This window comes from Arvicanthis niloticus, chromosome 7 (genome assembly GCF_011762505.2).
Source record: "Arvicanthis niloticus isolate mArvNil1 chromosome 7, mArvNil1.pat.X, whole genome shotgun sequence".
In the NCBI taxonomy this organism is placed as follows: Eukaryota; Metazoa; Chordata; class Mammalia; order Rodentia; family Muridae; genus Arvicanthis; species Arvicanthis niloticus.
The window spans coordinates 37,480,231-37,502,511 of NC_047664.1; the positions used below are offsets into that span (position 1 = coordinate 37,480,231).

A 22,281-nucleotide genomic window follows, 5' to 3' on the forward strand; every position below is an offset into this window, starting at 1 on the left:
CCCTCTTCCCCACCCCCTCCCTGCCCAGTTGCCAGCCTGACAGGCTTTGAAAAGCTTTACTTCAGCCTGGTGTGGCAAATGCCTATAATTCTAGCATTTGGAAGGTAGAGGCAAGAGGGTTAGTGGTTCAGGATCAGGCTTGATGGCATGCATAATAGTTCAAGGCTGGCCTTGACTTCATGAGATGAAGTCCTGCCACCGAACATACATTAATTTACATTTGCCCTTCTTTGGGGCTTAGACTTAATGGTTCTGAAGGGAAGATACTGTTTGTGTTAGATATGCCATGTGGGAATGTACTGCCAGTGGTAGGTGGTGTCAGGTGTTTCCATGGTTCTGGCTTGTTACCCAAAAAATTGATACTAAGGCCTCAACATGGATTTGCACTAGAAGCAAGGTTTGGAGCAAAGCAGTAGTGTACATTATGGAAGGATACACTGTCAGATAGACTGCAGGCTGAGTGAGTGGGGGTACTTAAGAACCCAAGGCTATATAGCCTAGGGTCTCAAGGTGTCTAAAGGAAGGAAGGGTAGGTTACCAATGAGCAGAATTTGGGGTTCTCTATTTTTAAAAAGTTTTAAATGTTTATATCAAGGCAAGGTTTCTGTTGTCTTTGCTGGCCTGGAACTAGATTGGTCTTGAATTTACAGAGATGATCCTACTTCTGCCTCCCAAGTGCTAATTAAAGGTGTGTGTTACCACGCCTGCCTTGGTGTTTTCTATTTATAGGTATTTCATTTTTCCTATTGCATATATCGCTTCCCAAATTACATCTCATTTCAGTCATCTGTGCACCCAATCATGAATAGGCATAAGATGGTATATTAGATTTCCCCTAAAAGTTACCTAGAAGTAACTTTTACTGCATTACTGCACAATGTACTCAGAACCAGTCAAGGCCAGATCAGCCCTTCTATTCATACCTATAAGCAATGGTAATATCCTTTAAGAGGAACTTTCTAGATTTAGTATACTGTTCAGCTATGGTAATGTGTGTAGCCTGTTGCAGTTGAAGGTTTGAAAGCGGTTCTGGTATGTTTGAAGAGGTTTAAATCCATAGTGTAGTTGGTATAAAGACTAGGTTGCCTAGTCAATTATGAGAAGATATGTATAATGCAAACTAAGTAGGGTCTCAGATTAAACTCTTAGGTTTTCTTGCCTCAGGCTGCTGGGGAGTTGCACTCTTATTTATTAATTTATTCATTTATTCACTCATTCATTCTTTGGATTTGTGACAAGGTCACAGCTGGGTGGTAGTGGTTCACACCTTTGGTCCCAGTGCTCAGGAGGCAGAGCTGGTTCTGTGTTTGAGGACATCCCAGTCTACAAATTGAATTCTAGGACAACCAGGGCCACATAGAGAAACCTGTTCTCAAAAAAAAAAAAAAAGGGGGGGGGGGGACCCAAAACACATACACACACACACACACACACACACACACACACACACACACACACACACACACACACACGGCTTGTCTCATATGGCTGGAATTGAATTTAGAGATCCTCCTGCCCCTGCCTCCCAAGTGTATGGATTAAAGGTATGGTCTACCACATCCACTGAGGTGTGTTCTTATAGCCAAAGACTTTTCTCCTGGGGTCTAAGGAAGACTTCTACTATGAGTCTCATGACATGGAATGAATTTCCTGTTTTGTTTTCTTGGCTTTAGTATAGCTAAGCAGATTCAGTATTCTGCACCACTCAGGATGCTAACGCTCATTTAAGAGCTTAATGATTGAAAAGGGATTTCCACATAAGTCATGGTGCTCCAGTGGCTTTCATTAGGTCATTTGAGAAACCAGATTCTCTCATCTACTCTAATTCACAACGTGTTGCCATTTTGGGGCAGCCAGCTCCCTTTGAAAATGAAAACATGTCTAACAGAGCCTTGAGCTGAATATCATCCAGAGAGTATTTGCTACAGACAGAGACTTAAGTCTCATTGCTGAGAAAGAGAAGGAAGTATGTTTAGTCCTATAAATTATGTCTCATTTGTGTGTCCTTCACAAAGAGGGCTAGTGTGCATCATTGACTAGCCTAGCTTATAAAAGTGGCAAGACCCACTCAATTGGTTTCTCTGTATACAATTCCCACTTGTGATTCCTACTGTCTTCCCAAGGACTCCTAGTTCTTCAGCTTTCTTTGGGAAGCATCACTTGTCCTCTTTTTTGTTGTTGCGTGTGTGTTGCTTATACATACCACACATACCACACATGTGCTTGGTCACTGCAGAGGCCAGAAAAGATGTGAGCCATTGGGTGCTTGAAATGGAATCTGGGTCCTCTAGAACAGGCAGTGCGTCTCGTGTTTATTTTTAGTGTTTTTAAAAGCTTTTTCGCGTCTTTCTAGTCCCAAATGCTTCTAAACTTATGTGATACATAGTAGATGACCATAAAGTTTCTCCAAAGACCCTTTTCCCTCTCTGAGACTAGAATCTCTGGTTAGCCTTGCTCTAAGAAATCCTCCTGTGTTTAACTTGTGGAGTAATTGGATTACATGTGTGAGGCACTACACCTATCTTTTTGCCCTAGGCATTTCTTTTTCTGTAAGTTTCTAGTAGACAAAGGTTGCCTTGAACCTCACTATATAGGGCTTACCTTGTTTTTTTCCACCTTGGCTTCTGTATATTTTTTTTTATATCTCATTTATCTTTATGAATGCTCTGCTGCATGTACACTTTGCTAGAGAATCAGATCCCTTTATAGATGATCTTGAGCCACCATGTGGGTGCCTAAAATTGATCTCAGGACCTTCAGAAGAGCAGCCAGTTCTCTTAACTGCTGAGCCATCTCTCCAGGCCTTCTATACACATTTAATATCCCTTGTTCCCTCTGTGCTTCTTCTTGCCGATTAGGGTTTGCCTTTGTTATCTTCCACCAGCTTCAGCCTGAAGTGTAATTCTTATTGGCAGTTTGACCCATTCTGCCCTTACCTTACAGTTGGCTCAGCAGGACACCTGGGATAAGTGCACTAGTGTTCCTTTGCTGACAAGTGGCTGCCTTTTCCAGACTCGTCTTGAAGCTGAGGAGTCACCAAGAGCATGATGGCATCTAATGGGCTTGGAAGTACCAGACTGCTCTCATTCAGACAGGTCACTTTTGTTGAAAAGTGACCCTTTTCTTGTTCCCCAGTAGAGTGGGCAGCTGAAAGATTATAATCAGTATTTTCGAGACTTGGGAGCCCCTGCAGTCAAAGTCCAACAGAATATTATGAAATGGAGAATAGCTTAATCTCTACATTAGAAGTAAAATAGCATTCACGGCCCGAAATTCGTAAGTAATCCAGTGATTGGGCAAATTAACTTGAACATGATAATATAATAAAGGGACTAAAAAACCTGCTATCAGTATACTATCCTTCAGAATGCTTTACATTCAATTCACATAATACCGGACCTCAAGTTGTAAGTAACGGTTTTGAGGGAAACTAATGCAGCAAAAGCAAGGGAAAGACTTGAGAAATTAATGGTCGAGTCGGAGTCAGGCTAGATTAAGGTGTGCCAGTAAGTTTCAGAGAAATTCCCATATATGTGTAGAAGAAATTCGAGAATTTCTAAGGTAAATTAAAACATGAAAGATAGGAATTCATTCAGAGACTATCTTAGTTCATGGAGGGAATAAACACAGTACCAGTTAGTGTCGTTCACACACGTGGCATATGCAACTTTTAATAAACCAAAAGAAAAAGTCCCAAATATACAAGTGAAAAAAATCCAAACAGTTGACACAGGCCTAACTGATAGTTACTTTATGTACAGCTGTATGTATAAGTTCAAAAAAGCTATCCTATTTGTATGTACAAAAGTTTATACACAGGTCTGTACATAAGGGTCTATACATTTTATTTCTCAGAACCCTTAGGTGTCACCTCTAGAAGACACCAACACTTCATTTCACATATTTTATAAAAGAAAGACTTCCAGGACTGACAATCTTGTGTCCCTTGTATTTGAACCATGTAGGCTCCAATCGATTATTTAACAGCCTTCTGTCATAATGTAGGTCATGGTAGGTATGTGGATCCCCTATGTAAAAGCCCATTACAAAGATGGGAATGAAAGTCATGACCAGAGTGCCACCACAGGTCCGGGTATGGGTGAGCCAGCCTGCCCTCTTCACTGTCTATACTCCAGTTCATCTACACTGATGACTTTGGTGGGCATGGAGGGCAGAGGCTGCTGTAGCACATCTGAGCCAAACCATTTGGCAAGGCCCACAGGGGAGCTGCTCCTTTGGCTGGTGCGATGCTCCATCTGGGAGTGCATGTGGGGCATGCCGGACCGGCTGGGTACATTCTGAGGAGACTGAATGTTGATAGCTGCTGCCTGGGAACTAGAGCCTGGAGGATGCAGAACTATAGGGAAAAGAGTGTCAGAACAGCAAAGTAGCTCTACACTAGGCCTTGCTTCATCTATACCTCACCCATAGAACCCCACAAGTCTACTAAGAAGGCCCTTGGATACTCACTCCCATGTCCTGCTCTACTGACAGTATTTTCTGACCTGCTTTGCTTGAATGGTTTGTTACTTTTTGGGGTGGGAAGTCTACCAGAGGATTAACCAAAGGTTTCCTAGAGTGCAGAATACTAGATGAAAACATAAGAAAGCAGAAAGCCCACCAAGGCTGACATCACATCTCAGCAAAGATTCTCAGACTTTTAAGAAGTGAAACAGAGCCAGAGCATGCTGGCTCCCACTGTCCTTGCAGTAGTAATAATCCCAGAGACTGCACAGGTCACTTCACCCGTTTTCCTAGTGACACCTAAGGAACAAAGAGTCAGTGATAACTCACTGCCTCTGGAAATCTCAGAAACTTCCAGTGTGGTCAGCTAGCCTGGCCTATTTGTAAACCTTACCTGAGCGCTGTAGCTGCTGCTGCATCACTGCCAAATGCAGAGGGGTCCCAGGACGAGGGTTTAGGAGAGGGTGACTAGCAGCAGAGACCAAAGGGTACAAGGGTTGGCCCAGGAGTGGGCCAGATAGTCCCTGTAAAGGAGCCATGTCTATCCCAGGAGGAAGCACACCTGATAGGGAAAAAGAAGAAACTTGTGAGTTGTGTCAATGTTCCTAAAATGTCAAATTTTACCATTTTTTGTTGATTTGGAAACTTACAATGAGGTGGGAGTGGTGAACACTTGCCACCATACATGTGCCAAGATACATGAGTATACATAGACAGACACAATTTTAAATGAATGCCAAAGCCAGGGTTCCTAATTTTTTCTTTTTCCTTCTCTCTCTCTCTCTCTCTCTTTTTTTTTTTTGAGACAGGGTTTCTCAGTGTAACCCTGGCTATCTGCCTATCCTTGAACTCAAAGAGATCCACCTGCCTCTGCTTCCTGAGTGCAAGGATCAAAGGCCTGTAGTACCACTGTTTGGCAAGTTTCCAATCTTTGTGGGCTAAGGGAGTGAGACTGGATTGGACCCACTAAATCTAGTAAGGTCTTTTTGGAATATCTAGTATAATGCAACATTTAGTGACAGCAATTTTTATACTGCAACCAATACCCAATGCCCACACCCAGTCAAACTCACCAGCTTGGAGCAAACTTGGAAGATGCTGTGGATGTACCCCTTGGGCTAGCAACCTTTGGACTAATCCTGGGTGAAGCTGGTGTGCAGGTCGAACAATAGGAACATGAGGGACAAGGGGAACTTGGTGGGTAGGGCGGAGAAAAGGTGTTCCTGGAACTGGCGATGCCAAGGTAGGTGTTTTCCTCCCAGCTGCTTTAGGTCGATAATCTTGTTCTTTGGTATAACGGTTGGTCTGGGACAGTGGAGTGGAGCATGAAGACCGATGTAATGTCGAAAGCTTAGGATTTGTCGTAGGAGAAGAGTCTTGATCAGTATTGGGTATGGGATTGGATGACAGCAGGTTCTCTGTAAGGATTCATTCACAGGATATTTTGGTATTGATATCCTTTATCAATTTATTTCAATTTTCAACCCAGCAAATCTAGAGCTCCCCAGGGTCTAAACCACCAGCCTTGGGAGCACATAGGGATGGACCCATGGCTCCAGCTATACATGTAGGGGAGGATGGCCTTGTTGGGCATAGGAGAGGAGATCCTTGGTCCCATGAAGGCTAGATGCCCAGTGTGGGGGAATTAAGAGGGTGGGGAGGTGGGAGTGGGGGAAATAGGTGGGGGAACATTCTCATAGAAGCAGGAGGAGGGGAGATGAGATAGGGGGTTCCTGGGCGGGGGGTGAGATACGGGGATAACATCTGAAATGTAAATAAAATATCCAATATATATATATATATATATATATATAAATCTGACAATTCTTGTTTCCTCTTAACCAGGTTAGATGCTTTCATGGAAAGTCATCTGCCTTAAATGTAGACAGATGCACACCTGTGACTCTCCAAAACCCTACCAGTTGAGTTATGGTCACAGAGTAGTTAGGCCTTGAGCTAAGTTGTTTAACTTTCTTTTCTTATCTTATGTATGATGTTTTTCCTGCATGTATGTCTGTGCACCCATGAGTTCAGTGCTCACAGAGGCCAGGGAGGGGTGCTAGCAACTGAACCCAAGTCTGCTGGAAGAGCAAACAGTGCCCTTAGAGCTATGCCTCCAGCCCATAGATGCCAAGGTCTTCAAATTCTTTGCTGGGATAAATTTTTTGTTGTTGTCATTTCTCGGGAATGAACATGAACCCATGGCCTTGAACATGCTGGCAAGTATTCTACTACTTAGAACAATTGAGTTGCGTTCCCAGTACATAAAGGATTTTTGATATAACCCCAAAACCTCTAGAATTGGAGCTGCAGGTGGCTGTGAGCTCTGCAGCTCCAATTCTAGAGGTTCTGATGCCCTCTTCTGGCTTTCTTGAGCACTGGATACACATGGTGCAGACATACCCACAAGCAAAACACACATACGTTAAACAAAGAACTGAGTTATATCAATATGCTAAATGAATTTGTCATTCACCTTGGAAGACTGTTAAGAGTCATAAGCTAAAGCACATCTTTACCCAGCTGGCTACAGTGTCAAGTGAGCAGATCTGACTGAGCTGACCAACCCATCTCCTGGACACTGCAGTTGTGCATGCCTATGTTCTGACAAAGGTAAGCAGCAGTACCTTCACTGGACTTCTGAGTATCCTCTTTACCATCACCAGGAACCACTGTTCCAGGTGCTATTTCCTCCTTGCTTTTCTCTCTGCTTTCATACATCTTCCGGATCACTGAGGTAGGGGTGAAGGAAGGAGAAAGCTGCAGAGAAGAGGAGGCAGAAATTAGTATATTCAAGTCCTTTCCCTAATACTAAGCCAGTGCTTTTTTTTTTTTTTTAATTATTTTTATTTTTATTTTTTAGGACACTGGGGATTAAACCTAGGGTCTTACACATGCTTGGAAGCACTTGCCCTTAAGTCTGGCTTTACCAGGTGAAGCCATCTTCAATAGGGTGAAGAGTCCCCATTTTGCCTCCATGGGCAGAGGCAACTCTAATGTTCTCCTCTACAGCTGCTAGAAGAGAATACAAAGGGGCAAGTAGTCATTGTCCCAAGAGCTTCAACCCATTATTTGCCACCCCATAAAATGGGCCTGTGTCTATTCTCATGTTTTTCAACCTTGAAATAGGGCTAAGAAGAGGGAAGAACATGGCTGGAAATGTACCTTGGTAAATGGGGAAGAGATATTTCAGAGGCAACCTCAGAACCTATGATACCCCTTGTTCTTCATTTTTTCTTTTAAAATTACATACACGAAAATTAAATTATCTTACAGGTTTTGTCACCTTACTAGAACTTACCATTATCCTTTGTTCTTGTTTATTTTATAATGAAATTATATAATTTTATAAGGAATTTCATAAAGGAAGAAACAGGGCCTAACTCATGAATAAAATTCGAGAGTTTCTCTAAAGCAAGAGCCTTTGGGGTATTTAGTGCAGAATCCCATACGGAGTCCTGAAGCACAAAACAATTGTTCTTTCCCCTTGTCTATCAGCTTTGATTGGATAATAAAAAGTCTGTATTGGTTAAAAAACAAACAAACAAACCAAAAACAACCAACCCACTGGTAAAGCTAGACTTATCACAAATAGACCAACAAACCCATAAGAGAACAATTTATAGACCCGCCGGCATGTTCACTGGATTCCATCATGTGACCAGTCAATTCTTCTCTCATCTCCTGCCTCACATTCGTCCTACTTTCCCACAACAGCTAATTTTGTTTTGGTTTTGTTTGTTTTTTATTTTTGGAGGGTCATACTAGGCCCTCACATAAGGCCCCAGAATGGCCTCTATTTGCCTCTGCCTTTCAAAGTGCTGAGATTAAAGGTATATGTCACCAAGCCAGATCCAGCTACTTTTTAAGCACTGATGAGTTATATCGTGGCACAAATTCACCTATCTGCTAGAGCATACTTTTTTTTATGAGAAGAGTAAGTTAGGGGAAGATGTAATAAACAGACAGATATGAGAGGTCAGTATTCCTCTGGAAGGCATTCAGAGACACACAGGTAACACTGGTGCAACACAGAATACCAGATAGAGAAATCTTGAAGCCAAGAAGTTACTAAAGGTCACTGACCATGCTTGTGACGGAGGCAGCAGGAGCTGGGGAAGAGGAATTTCCTCGGTGCATAGGTGCTGGTGACTTTGACATTCGCTGTTGCCTGAAAACAAATCAATTAACAGTGCCAGTCAGCTCCAAACCACTTAATGCCAAATCTTAAAACCAGGTAACTCAAGACCAGTCCAGGAACTTCATACCTTTACTTATCCAATTTAATTTCTTAAACATTCAAAATAGGAAAAAGTGCATGCTAAATTCTGAGGAAAAAAAGATCTGTGTAGTGAGATCAGTCAATAACCTGAGGCAAACCAAGGGATATAGGTGTAAGATACCAACAAGTAGTGGGAAAATAAAGGAGAAGAAAAGAAAGACCAGAAACTCCAGAGACCCTAAGGAAAGAAGCAGCTAGGTAAGACCAGTATGAAGCTAAGGAGAAGCCTGGTAGAGGTGGTACTTCGCCTTTAATCCCAGCAGACAGATCTGAGTTCGAGCCCAACTGGTCTTCAGAGCCAGTTCCAGGACAGCAAGGGGCAAACAGAGAAACCCTGACCAAAAAAAAAAAAAAAAAAAAAAAGGAAAAAAAAAAGAGCTAAGGAGAAGAAACAAAGGTTCAGGGTAGAGCTTTTGGCATACAGAGTCCTCTAGGTGGATAAGTAGTTTAGTAGTAAACAGCATTAGTAGGTTGGTTAAAAGTCTTCACTCTGGGGGCTAGAATACTTCAGATAGATGAAAGCAGCAATTCAGTGTCTGCAATGCACTATCTCTAGTGCACTATCTCTCTGATGCTCTATCTCTGAGACAGTTTCAAATCAAACTGAGAATTGGGAGCATCAGTTATTCAGTCATATTCGCCAGGCCCTACCAAATGAGGTTTTGTTCTTTTTAAAGGTAGGGTCTCTTTACACAGTACCGACTCCCCTTAAACTCCCTATGTAGGGCTGGAGAGATGGCTCAGCGGTTAAGAGCACTGGGTGCTCATCCAGAGGTCCTGAGTTCAATTCCCAGCAACCACATGGTGGCTCAAAACCATCTATAATGGGTTCTAACGCCCTCTTCTGGTGTGTCTGAAGACAGCAACAGTGCACTCACATATATATAAAATAAACAAATAAATCTAAAAAAAAAAACAAAAACAAAAAACAAGCCTCCCTATGTAGACCAGGCTAGCCTTGAACTCAGACATCCTCCTGCTCCACTTCCCAAGTGCTGGGATTTCTGTCCCCAGCCATTCTATTTATTCTCCCTTATCCTAGAGGAAAACAGGAAATAGGGTCGACACAGAAACAGATTGGGAAAAAAAGCTTATGTGTATTCACTGGGTAGTGAGTGCTTCACTGCACCTACAGAATGAGCAAAATCCTCTGAATCAGGCAGTGCTGGGATCCTAAATCTGAAAGCTTTCCAATCAGCATTCAGACTATCCTAACTCCATGCTATCCTGAGATGAAGTCTGAGCACGTGGCAACGTATTCTAAGTGTATATGGGAAAGATCTCCAAACCTGAAAGTTTCACACAGTTTATCATTTACTCCTTTTTGTAAACAGAGCACTTTTGTGTTAGGCAACACTATCAGTGCAGGAGACACAACAATGAATAAAAAAAAAATGACATCTCTAATCTCAAAGGTGTTATACTCTTAGGCTGCAGGGCAAAAGCAGGGAAACAGACCATCAAAACAAAAAATCCATCCTCAAGGTAGTGAGTACAGTTTAAAACAACAACAGAACAAGCTTTGCTGCAGAGATGACTCGTGGTTACGAGGCTTAGTGCTCTTCCCAGAAGACCTAGGTTCAGCTCCCGCTACCCACATAGTAGCTCATAACTACTTGTAAATCCAGTTCTAGTTTCCCCTTCTGGTCTCTTGGGGATCCTGCACATTAATGGTACATATAAACTCACACAAACACATGAGGGAATACACACACACACACACACAAATCGTAAAAAAGAAGAAAGCCTGGATCCACTACCTCTATCAACAATTGGTGAAACAATCCTGTAAATCCTGTGAGTAAATCAGTAAGTCATACAATCTAGGATAAGAGGAAGTTACATCAAGTTTTGTTTTTTCACCATCTCAAATAGATGACTATGCCGACTGTGATGAGCATACCCATAATCTCAGCATACAAGAAGGAAAGCCAAGAGATTGAGGATCCCTGGGCTACACAGTTCAAGGCCAGACATATTAAGACCCTGATTCAAAAGATCAAGAGCTAGGCTGAACATAATGACACCCACTCACAATCTCATCACTCTAGAAACAGACACAGAAGGACTGTCAGTAACTTTAGTTCAATGATATGTAGTGAGACCCTACCCGTCTCAAAATAAACAATAACAAAAAATAGAAACAAGGCTAGGCAGTGGTGGTACACATCTTTAATCCTAGCACTCAGAAGACATAGACAGGTGATCTCTGAGTTCGAAGCTAGCCTGGTCTACAGAGTGAATTCCAGAACAGTTGGAGATAAACAGAGAAATTCTGTCTCAAAACAAAACCCAAAACTAAACCAAAAAACCTCAGAAACAAGGGCTAGTGGGTATGATGTGTAAAAGTGCTTGTCTAGTATGTCTAAGGCCCTGAGTTCAATCCTCAGCACTGAAAAAAAATTAACTGGTAGAAACACCGTTAATTTTTTAAAAAGTATTTAATTGTAATAGTAATTATGTGATAGTACCTCCTTGTGACTATGTAGCTAACTGGAACCCAAAAGTCATTTACAAATAAAGAATATAAAACACTATATAGAATAAAAAAAAAAAAAGAAAAAGAAAGTAGTGATTATTTTTAAAGATTAGACAGTGGTCACTTGAGGGAGGTAAAAAGGTAACACTAACAAAGGGGACATAGGAGGACATTGGAGATTTCAACCATATTTCCTCTACCAATAGCATCTGTGGTGGGATGGAATTCCTATCTTACATTGGATCAGCATATGCAAGTTATATTTATGATATATGATTTACCAGTCTCAGAAAGACTATTTACAAATCAGTACCCAATCTGCACAAGTAGGTTTAGTAATTTACCTGTTTCTGAGCCCATCTCTGGTTCTGTCCACTTGTGGTTTGCCAAAACCAGGCTGGTAGAAGGGTGCTGTCTGTATTGCAAGGTCATGTGGTAGGGCCAGCCCCTCCAAAGCGGCTTGCTGCAATTCTAGCTGGCTCATCTGATCAATAGAAGTAGTGGAGAACAGACAATCAGTAAAAGATTGAGGAAGTACAACTTGTTTTCCACAGAGGTATATCTCATGGTTTAAACAGTGGCTGAGAAAATTGAATATTTCAAACTAAGTTATGCTGGTGTCCACTGAACAATATTTAAAAAATTTAAATAGTGGGATAAGAGACAGCCCAATGGTTAAGAGCATTTATTGCTATCGCAGAGTATCTAGGTTCAATTCCCAGACCCACATGGCAGGCAGTTCACAACTATATAACTCAGGTTCCAGGGATCCAATGCCTTCCTGAAAGCTCCCTGAGCAATGAGCACATACATGGTGCACAAACATGAATGGAAGCTAAACACTCATAAACATAAAGTAAACCTGAAGAAAAAAATTAATTTAAATAATACTCATCACTCAGCAATTTTCTCCTCTGTATGAACTTGAACTATAGTCACCGTGGAACAAACCATGCATCACTGTTGCAATCCAATTCTCTATCCCACAAGCCAGAGCAAGAGTGAAAAGGCAAAGAGAAAGAGCTCAGCCTGACCTGGGCTGCCACAGGACTCATGGGCTTGCGTATGCCTTGGAATGGATCTCCAAGTAGTTGCTGGGGTCCTGATGGGAAACCTGCCAGGATAGTTTCAGAATCAATGAATGTCAAGCATTAGAGCCCAAGACAGCATAAGCACCCAACCAGCATGTTGGCCCTTGCCCAACAGAAAGCGTTGCTTCTTTGGCATGATAGGATATACCCTTCTCCCTCTCCTCCCACAATGTGGGCCTTAAGCAGAGCAAGCTTTTCTTTAAAAAAAAAAAAAAAACAATTGTTTATTTTATGTATGTGAGTACACTGTCACTGTCTTCAGACACACCAAAAGAGGGCATCCCATTACAGATGGTTGTGAACCACAATGTGGTTGCTGGGAATTGAACTCTGGACCTCTGGAAGAGCAGTCAGTGATCTTAACGGCTGAGCCATCACCCCAGCCCTTAAGCAGAGCTCTTAATGGCCTTTCCTGCTGGTGTAACCTTCACACTACCCTGTCACCTTTGTCCTTTTCTGAAAGCTAAGAACATCTGAATTCAACAAACTGGCTGTGATTGACAAGCCAGCTGGTACTAAAGCAGAGTCCAGTGCTCTGAGGGTCAGACTCTTTAATTACAACTCTACACGACTGTAGACAAATATCCAGGTATATGAGTAGCAAAAGCAAGTAGCCGCGGCCTCTAGAATTTCAATGGTATAAACACCAAGCCCACTGGAATTGTTTCTTCCAGGCACATTCTGAAACAACCATAGGACTTCACTGCTCACTGTTTACCAATATCAAGTGCTTGCCAGGAAGCCACTACTTGTGACTGGCTCTTCCATGTAGCCTCAAACTCATTATGCAGTCCAGAATGGCCTTAATGAGATCCCTGTGCTTCATCATCTAAGTGCTGAGATTACAGGAGTGTGCCGTTATCACTCCTGACTTTCCTGAAGTTCTCTACCGAGGATAGTTCCAAGAATTCAAACTAACTACTTTCAGCTGAATTCTCTAAATAAGAAAACTACAGAGCTATACAAATAAGTTTATTATGAACATGTTGACTTAAAGGAATAATAAACTATCTTCCACCTTGACCTCACTCTCTCTACAGAAATCAGTATAACATATATTCATTTAAAATTCTTTAGGTATGTCCTTGAAAAAGACTGCTAATTCTAAGGAACAAGTATAACCTGCATGGACATAGGTGGAAAACGGGCAGACTTATGAGCAGTTACTAGTTGGGAACCCAAGTCAGTAGTGGAGTGCTTAACTGGTAGGCATGAGGCTCTCGGCTCAATCTCCACAACTGCTAAAGCACTAGTTACCAATTGGTGATGGTATCCTTGGATGAAGGTAGTCTGCTGAGGCTGCTTGAGTTCGAAACACCTGTGACATTGGAGGAGAGGGTGCTCTTTGGCTCAATAAAGATGCAGTAGGTTCCAAGCTCCCCATAAGGCCACTGAGAAGATTGGAAGAAGCAGGTCTCTGAACTGGTTGACCCAGAAGTTCCTATAGGCAGAAATGCCAGATCCCTGTGAACAAACCTACTTCTTCCTTCTAATCAAAAGCTTTCAACTATAAATTCACTTTTGGAAGCTAGCCAATGACTCTTCCTCGAAGCACAGGGGATCTGGCATCTGTACATGCAAGACACTTCCCCAAATGTTTAGTTAGCTACCAACATTTGCTTAAGTTAGTGCTACAGATACAGATTAGATAATCAACTTCCAAAGAAACAACAAACTGGCAAACCAGAAACATTTAAAGCCATTGGATCTCCTGTCCATTGGGATTAGCAGCATAACAGAATGACCTTAGATAGCAACAGTATACCTCTGATTATTACACACAGGTCACTCTGAGGGATCAGAGTAAAACTGTAACATACCTGTAGGATGTTTTTAGGGACAGGCTGGCCTGGAATCTCAGCAGGGGCCAACAAGTGACTTTCAAGGTTTCGCTAAAAAAAGAAAGAAAACTGTTTTCAACTTCAACACAATCTATATAGAGTTGAGACCATATATATCAAAAAATTTGCAACTCCTAAGGGAGCTGACCATTAACAGCAGAATGATGCTCAACATCAAAGAAAATTTTCTTAAAGATTCATTTTAGGGATGGAGAGATGGCTCAGTGGTTAAGAGCACTGTCTGCTCTTCCAGAGGTCCTAAGTTCAATTCCCAGCAACCACATGGTGGCTCACAACCATCTGTAATGGGGTCTGGTACCCTCTTCTGGCATGCAAGCAGAACTATACTGTAAACATAATAAATCTTTGAAAAAAAAGATTCATTTTATTTATATGAGTACACTGATGCTGACTTTAGACACACCAAAAGAGGGCATGGGATTCCATTACAGATGGTTGTGAGCCATCTTGTGGTTGCTGGGAACTGAACTCAGGACCTTTCCTGAAAGGCAGTCAGTGCTCCTAATTGCTGAGCCATCTCTCCAGCCTCCACAGAAAACTTTCAACCAACTTCTCTCTTATCCCATGTGGCTCAAAAGATCCTTCCCACATGAATAAAGAGTCATTAGGAAATATTCACAAAGCCAGAGTAGTCTATTCCTGTGACCATGACACCCTGCCCCCACCATCTAAATAAGGTGAGACTGAAGAGCACAGATAACACAACTTATGAGATTTTCATTTTGAAGGAACCCTTACTGATCATTGTCATTAACAAGATTTTTTGACTGAAATATTAAAACCAAGGGGCTGGGGCTGGAGAGATGGCTCAGTGGTTAAGAGAACTGACTGCTTTTCCAGAGGTCCCGAGTTCAAATCCCAGCAACCCCAGGGTGGCTCACAACCATCTGTAATGGGTGCCCTCTTCTTGTGTGAAGACAGCTACAGTGTACTCATATACATAAAATAAATAAAGTCTTTAAACAAAACAAAACAAGGGGCTGGAGAGAAGGCTCAGTGGTTAAGAGCACTAGCTGCTCTCCCAGTGGATCAACTTGAGCGCTATGTCCAGCACCACATGACAGCTCACAACCAGCCATCTATTACTCCAGTTCAAGGAGATCAGATGTTTTCTGGCCTCCATAGGCACAAATATGCATGTAATACACACATATACATGCAGATAAAACACTCATATATTTAAAACAATAAAAATCTTTAAAAACAAACCACCACTAACACAAAGAAATGTGACAGCTACGCATGACAGTAGTGCACACTATTCTTTCTAGCACTCTGATGATTGAGGCAGAAGCATCAGGAGTTTGAGGCCAGGATGGGTTTCACAAAAAAATGGCTAAGAATTAGACAAGAGGCATAGCATTTTTCTAGAATTTGCAAAGTTCTGGTATTGATCCTAAGCATTACAAACTAAAACAAAAATAATGAACAACATGCAAATTTGACCAGAACTGTTAGTGTTTCAAAGTTGTGGCCTACCAAGTAGCACATGCCCTTAAATTCTAGCACTTGGGAGTCAGAGGCAAGTGGATCTGAGTTTAAAGTTAGCCTGGTATACATGGTGAATTCAAGACAGCCAGACCAACATAGAGACCCTGTCTCATACAAAACTCCAAAAACCCAAGAAACTTAATGCTACTATTTTAAGTTAAGCTCCTTAAAATGTCTCATATGCATGACAAAATTCAATCTCCTCTGCTCTGAATCTGTTGCTTTGTATATCTAAACTGCACTCTCCCAACTCCCACCACTGTACGTCTGAATACTGTGAGACCACTGAGTTCAGCCAGTAGTACTTTCTGATGCAATTCTCCTTCCAGTAGATGGACCTGTCCAAGTTCAAAGCAGGTTCCAAGACTTTTATTGTTGGTCTTAGAAGTAGGGATAAATGCAGATGACTTGAGTAAATAAGCAACTTCCTTCATGTCTTAGCACATTTGTAGGAGTCTGCAATTCCACATAAGACAGTTTGGGGATGAACTCCATTACTCAGATGGACAGATCAGATGAGAGCTCTTATCCAGCAGTAAGGACTAAAGACACTGACTTAGTAGCACAGTAGGACCTCACATGCAAACCAAGCCAACAGATACAATTCTGAGTTTGGGTAAATATTTATCTAGCCACTTATTACCAGGTATCAGAGGTTCACTTCCTCACCACACCTGAAACTAGATATACATAAAAGCCCCAAATCTCCAACATCAAACCAAGTGTACTCATAACTTAAGGTCGATGTTGTGCAAAAACAATCAAAGGTTGAGACATGAAAACACTGAACTCCCTTCTCTCTCCCTTCTTTTTCCTTCAAGACAGTCTATGTAGCCCAAGTTGGTCTCAAACTTGCCCTTCTCCTGCTTCCTCTCGACTGCCCCCAGCTCTTTTGTCTCCACTTCTTTGGAGATTTACACTGAAAGGAAAAACAAACCCTATGATAGGATTTGAAAAAAAGAACTAATCAGTGCCAAACCCCCAGGGTAACACCAAAAAACATCAGGAGAGTTGACCTGCATCTACAGCCACTGGTTTTATGTTTGTGCTTTGTAGCTCATGCTAGCATAAACTTACTACGTAATTCAGGTTGGCCTTCAATTTACAATCCTTCTGCCTTAATCCCCTAAATGCTAGGATGTGTGACATCATACCTCATTTGACAGCATGGATATCTAGTACTTCTTTGTGTGGAAATAGCTTTGAACCAGTTTATAGGATCATTCTCCTTTGAGTTGTATGGTGTAACCTGAGATGTACTTCACAGGGGCAAAAAGAAAAGGCACCTGTTTGGCCTTAACTGTTGGTCAGGTAAGAAAAGCTGAAAATCACTCCCGGCTGGAGAGACAATCAGCAGTAAGAGTGTACGCTGTCAAGTCTGACAATCCGAACTCAACTCCAAGACTCAGTATGCAAAGAGAAAACCAACTGCCTCAAGTTGCCCCCTGACCTCTACACATGGGGCACATATATGCCCATAAAAATATATACATGCAGCAAAATACTTTTTAAAATGCATTTTTAAAAAGATATAGTGAATCAAATATTTATTGCTGTTCACAGGTTAGCTACTTGTAATTACTAGCCAAAAAGGGATGAGAAGGAAAAGGCAGACAGACTTGGTATAACATAGTAACTAACTCTAAGCTTCATTCTTTGGATCTGTCTTGCTTCCTCATCATTTTGTATACAAGGTATAGTGTAACATTAAAACCAAGCCTTGGGCAGTGGTGGCGCACGCCTTTAACCCCAGCACTTGGGAGGCAGAGGCAGGTGGATTTCTGAGTTCAAAACCAGCCTGGTCTACAGAGTGAGTTCTAGGACAGCCAGGTCCACACAGAGAAACCCTGTCTCAAAAAAAAAAAAACAAAAACAAAAACAAAAAAACAAACAAACAAAAAAAAACCCAAAACAAAACAAAAAACAAACAAAAAAACCCAACAAGCCTGAAACTTACTTTCTAAATACCATTATGATACAAATCAGTACATGTTATAAAAAATCTGCATTAAGGGTTGGAAAGATGACACAGCAATTAAAAGGTAGGGTCACAATCTAAAATGTAAGTCTGCACAAACTAGATTTATCCCTCAAATTGAAAAACAAAATCAATCACAGCTTTTTACTATTAGTAAATTAACAGAGTGTAACTGTCTTATAAAACACTATTATGGCCAGGTGTGGTGACATAGACCGTTAATATGAACACTCAGGAGGCAGAGGCAGATCTCTGAGTTCTGAGTTTGAAGTCAGCCTGGGCTACAGAGTGAATTTCAGGACAGCTAAAGCTAAACAGAGAAACCTGTGTTAAAAAAAAACCAAACCAAAATAAAACAAACAAGCAAAAACAAAAACATCACCGGGTAGTGGTGGCGCACACCTTTAATCCCAGCACTTGGGAGGCAGAGGCAGGCAGATTTCTGAGTTTGGGGCCAGCCTGGTCTACAGAGTGAGTTCCAAGACAGCCAGGGCTACACGGAGAAACCCTGTCTTGAAAAACCAAAAAAACAAAAAACAAAAAAAAAAAAAAACAAAAAAAAAAACAAAACCCACATCTTTGATATGTACTGGGGGGTGGGATGGAGGAGGGAGAGAGACTTTCTAGATCTGGCTATCCATTGAATTTGTTAATTAGCCTGCCTCCACTTTCCAAGTAGTGATGGAACTACCAGTCTTTACTACCATGCTCAGCTCCATCTTTGGCATTTTAATTCATCAGTGTGACTGTCTTATCAAGGGAAGGCAATCTAGATATTTGAGAGTGTGTATAAAGTGTGAAAATAAAGATTATAGGAGGCAGGTGAGCCTGCTCATTGATTAACACTCTGGCTGTTCTTCCAGAGGACCCGCATTCATTTTCCACATGGTGGCTCAGAACCATCTGAAACTTCAGTTGCAGGAGGAACCCGATGCCCTTTTTTGGCCTGTGTGCACCAGGCATGCAAGTACTGCACATACATACATACATACATACATACATACATACATACAAACAAAATACTCATACAAATAAAATTAAATAAATCTTGTAAAAATTTACTATAAAATTGTCTACAGTTAGGCAGTAGTGACTCATATCTTTAATCTCAACACTTGGAAGGCAGAAGGTGGGAGATCTCTGAGTTTGTCGCCAGCCTGGTTTACAGAGTGAGTTCCAGGACACCCAAGGCTACACACAGAAACACCCAAGGGGAAAAAAACAAAACAAAACAAAACAAAAAAAAAACAAAATAAACAACCGTGTATATCAGGTGACCCTACCTGGTCCTGAGCTCCTGATCCTCTCAGACACTAGGGTTACAGGCACACATCACTATGCTCAGTTCAGCACAAGGGATCAATTTCTTATTTTTTTCTCCTTTTTGCATCGATAACCCCACATACTAGGTATGTGTTTCTCCAAACTGGGCGAAAAAATCCACAACTCAATTACTTTCCTTTCTTAGGAAAGGACTTCATAAAGTTATTGCATTAACTGATGCAACAGATTGAATTATTCAATCATCCTATGATTGAATGTATGTCCCAAACATACACATTATCCACAGATATGCTTTTTCTAGTAACAAATCAACATCGATAATTAAGGAACAAACACACACCAAAGACCAACTTCAAAAGAAATTTCCAAAAGACCAAACAACTTCTAAAGAAATTCCCAAACTACTCAGAATCCTTCATCAAACCCATTTATTATTGCAGTGGGAGATGATACAGAAACAGGGAAAGAGGCTGGGTGAGGTTGTACTGAATACTTACACTGACTTTGGGCTGGGTAGGCAAAGTCCCACTTGCCTTCATGGTGTTCACTAGTTTGTTAAATGCAGTCATATCTCCATCTTTCTTGAGCTGTCGATTGCTAGTCACAGCATTCAGGGTTTCCTCTAAATGTTCTGCCATGAAGGGAGTTGAATTCTTCATTTGCTGGTCCACTTTCAAGCCCTTCAGCCCTGCTTCTACCTCTTCCACTGAAAGTACAACCCCTGAATGTGCTGAGAAGTTAAGAAAGTTCTTGTTACAACAAGCAAAGGGTGTTTAGGAAGAATTCTCATTGGCTGCCAATGACAACTATTTTATAACTGACATGAGACTGTCAAAAGGCTGACACTAAAACAGGAAACCTGAACACGTAAGATCAGTTAGGAATAAGGCTGAAACTGCATACACTGAAACAGATGGTTGAGCACTGTGGTGCACACCTTTTATCCCAGGACTCAAGGAGGCACAGGCCTGCCATACACAGTGAGTTCCAGGGCAGCTAGAACTAAAGAGACCCAGTCTCAAAAACAAAAAGGGGGTTTGTAGTAGAGGGGAAGAGTGACACATGCCTGAAGAAATGACGCAGTGATTAAGAGCCCATATTGTTCCTATAGAGGACCTGAGTTCAATTCCCAACAGCCATACCAGACAGCTCACAACTGCCCATAACTCTAGTTTCAGAGAACCTGTATCTCTCCCACCACCTTGGTTTCATTTATTCAGGTTTGATCTTTTGTTATCTATTGTAGTGCTAAGTACGGGCCCTCCAGGACCTGGTTGTCCCAAAGATGCAGACTTTGCCCCCAAATTATTTCTGATTGGTAAAAAAAGATGCCAACAGCCAACAATTGGGCAGACAGACATAGGTAGGGTTTAGGTTTACTGAACTTGGGGGTCGGAGAACCATGAGGTGAGGAAGAAGCAGCCACCATGGGTTTAGGTGAGCCATTAAAAAAAAAGTGGCCATGAAGGCTCGCCAAGTGGAGTTAAGAACAGCCCAGGTGAAACATAGTAAGTAGTAATAACTCAGGGTTATTGATAAGAAAGTAGATTCTAACAACATGGAGGGTAGGCAGCTGCCAGCTGTTCTGTTGTTTAAGGCTTATTGTAAATATAAAGGCCATATGTGACTTTTATCCAGGAACTAAAGGGTCAAAGGAAGGGTAGAAACTCTGGGTCTGGAATTAATAAGTTTCTACAATATACCTTCACAATAATAATAATAATAATAATAATAATAATAATAATAATAATAATAGAAGAAATCGGGGGTTGGAGAGACGGCTCAGCGGTTAAGAGCACTGACTGCTCTTCCAGAGGTCCTGAGTTCAATTCCCAGCAACCACATAGTGGCTCACAACCATCTGTAATGGGGTCTGATGCCCTCTTCTGGTAATGTTTGAGGACAGCTATAATGTACTCACTTATATACATAAATTTTTAGAACAAACAAAAAAAAACCACATGAACTTAAAATAGCTAAAGCAGATTCTCAACAAATACTTACAGCTCTCCTTAAGTTTTTCTTTATTTGCAGAAAGGCTAGAAAGAAGAGGTTTTAAATCCACTTTGGCTTTCTGTAGCATTTCTAAAATGTCCACTTTATTTTCAGCATGGTCTTCCGATGGTATAGGAGCAAAATAATTCCCCGAGTTCTGTCCAGGAGAGTGGACGGCTTGTTCCAAACCTGATTTTATAAATAAATGTCACAGTTGGTCCCATTGAGAATTAAAAACATTCCTTCCACAGCAGAAAAAGAATAGAAACTGAAGGCTTTTCAGTATCTAAAACCTCTTTAACCCTAGTAGACCTCTGACAAATGAAGACAAAATGAAGCATGGCAGAGAAGGCCCATTTGACATACAAGGCTAGAATGTGAGGTCATTTTACCTGCCAGTCTCTCAAGTTCTTCGTGGGGTGTGGATCCAAGGCTGCTGGATCTGCTCCCTGACCGGCTTGGGTTAGAGAACCACCTACTGAAGCGGCTGGCAGAGACTGATCCTTCTCCTAGAACATCTTCTATCATCTGATAAGAAAGACAAAGGGGCTAAGGTCCTGAAGAAAAGGTCATGAAGGTTAAATGTTAAGCCACTCTCTGAAATTTTCTTTGACACTGCTGTCAAAGCAAGTGCCCAAACCACTTTCAGAACTTAAGAAACTTAGAAACTTAGTTCACTTAGGAACTGAGCCTCTGTCTTCCCTTTTCTGAGCAGCTGGAGTCCCCCAAAGCACACATAGCAAAGCCTCCATAGTAGAGTATTGTGGTTCTTTACTATCTGCTCATCAGAAAGACTACCAGGATGCTGGGCAGTGGTGGCACACACCTTTGATCCCAGCACTTGGGAGGCAGAGGCAGACAGATTTCTGAGTTCGAGGCCAGCCTGATCTACAGAGTGAGTTCCAGGACAGACAAGGCTACACAGAGAAACCCTATCTCTAAAAGGGGAGTGGGAGGTGGGGGGTAGAGTAAGACTATTAGGGGTCTTAGTTTTAAAACTAGTCAGCACCAGAGTGATGTTGATGGCTTCAGTCAGGCATTGCTTAAGAAGGAATGCTTGAATGAAACTGTTGGTTCTGAGGACTGAAAGGAATATCATGAAATTCAATCTCGACAACCTTGGGAAGCCAAAAGATAAAAATTAGTGCTAGCTAAGGGTAGTGCCAAGTAACTCCAGTACTTGGGAGGTAAGGGCCAGCCTGGACCACACATTTGAGATCCTGTCTCAAAAAACAAGCATCAAAAGGAAGAACATACAGAAGGATAACAACTCCAGTCGGTCAAAGCACAGACAGTGCATACAAAAATACCAGAAATGATACTTAGTTTAACAAATGTGTGCAGGTAAAAAGCAA

General features: G+C 41.6%; 1 protein-coding gene across 5 annotated transcripts in view; it reads right to left on the reverse strand.

Moving 5' to 3' along the window:
- Positions 1-3,640: 3,640 nt before the first annotated feature.
- Eif4enif1 (eukaryotic translation initiation factor 4E nuclear import factor 1) overlaps positions 3,641-22,281 on the reverse strand; it is a 40,649-nt gene continuing 22,008 nt past the window's right edge. For 4 of the 5 annotated variants that reach the window (XM_076938248.1, XM_034508725.2, XM_034508726.2 and 1 more), the window contains exons 8-19: positions 21,319-21,454; positions 20,936-21,115; positions 19,429-19,661; positions 14,137-14,208; positions 13,574-13,757; positions 12,260-12,339; positions 11,570-11,709; positions 8,551-8,635; positions 7,092-7,224; positions 5,538-5,882; positions 4,859-5,026; positions 3,641-4,357 (exon numbers count right to left, since the gene is read on the reverse strand). In XM_076938248.1, coding sequence (XP_076794363.1) covers positions 4,119-4,357; positions 4,859-5,026; positions 5,538-5,882; positions 7,092-7,224; positions 8,551-8,635; positions 11,570-11,709; positions 12,260-12,339; positions 13,574-13,757; positions 14,137-14,208; positions 19,429-19,661; positions 20,936-21,115; positions 21,319-21,454 — 1,995 coding nt within the window. In that variant the 3' untranslated portion in view covers positions 3,641-4,118. The remainder of the gene's footprint in view (positions 4,358-4,858; positions 5,027-5,537; positions 5,883-7,091; positions 7,225-8,550; positions 8,636-11,569; positions 11,710-12,259; positions 12,340-13,573; positions 13,758-14,136; positions 14,209-19,428; positions 19,662-20,935; positions 21,116-21,318; positions 21,455-22,281) is intronic. The other variant, XM_076938249.1, reaches the window with a different exon arrangement.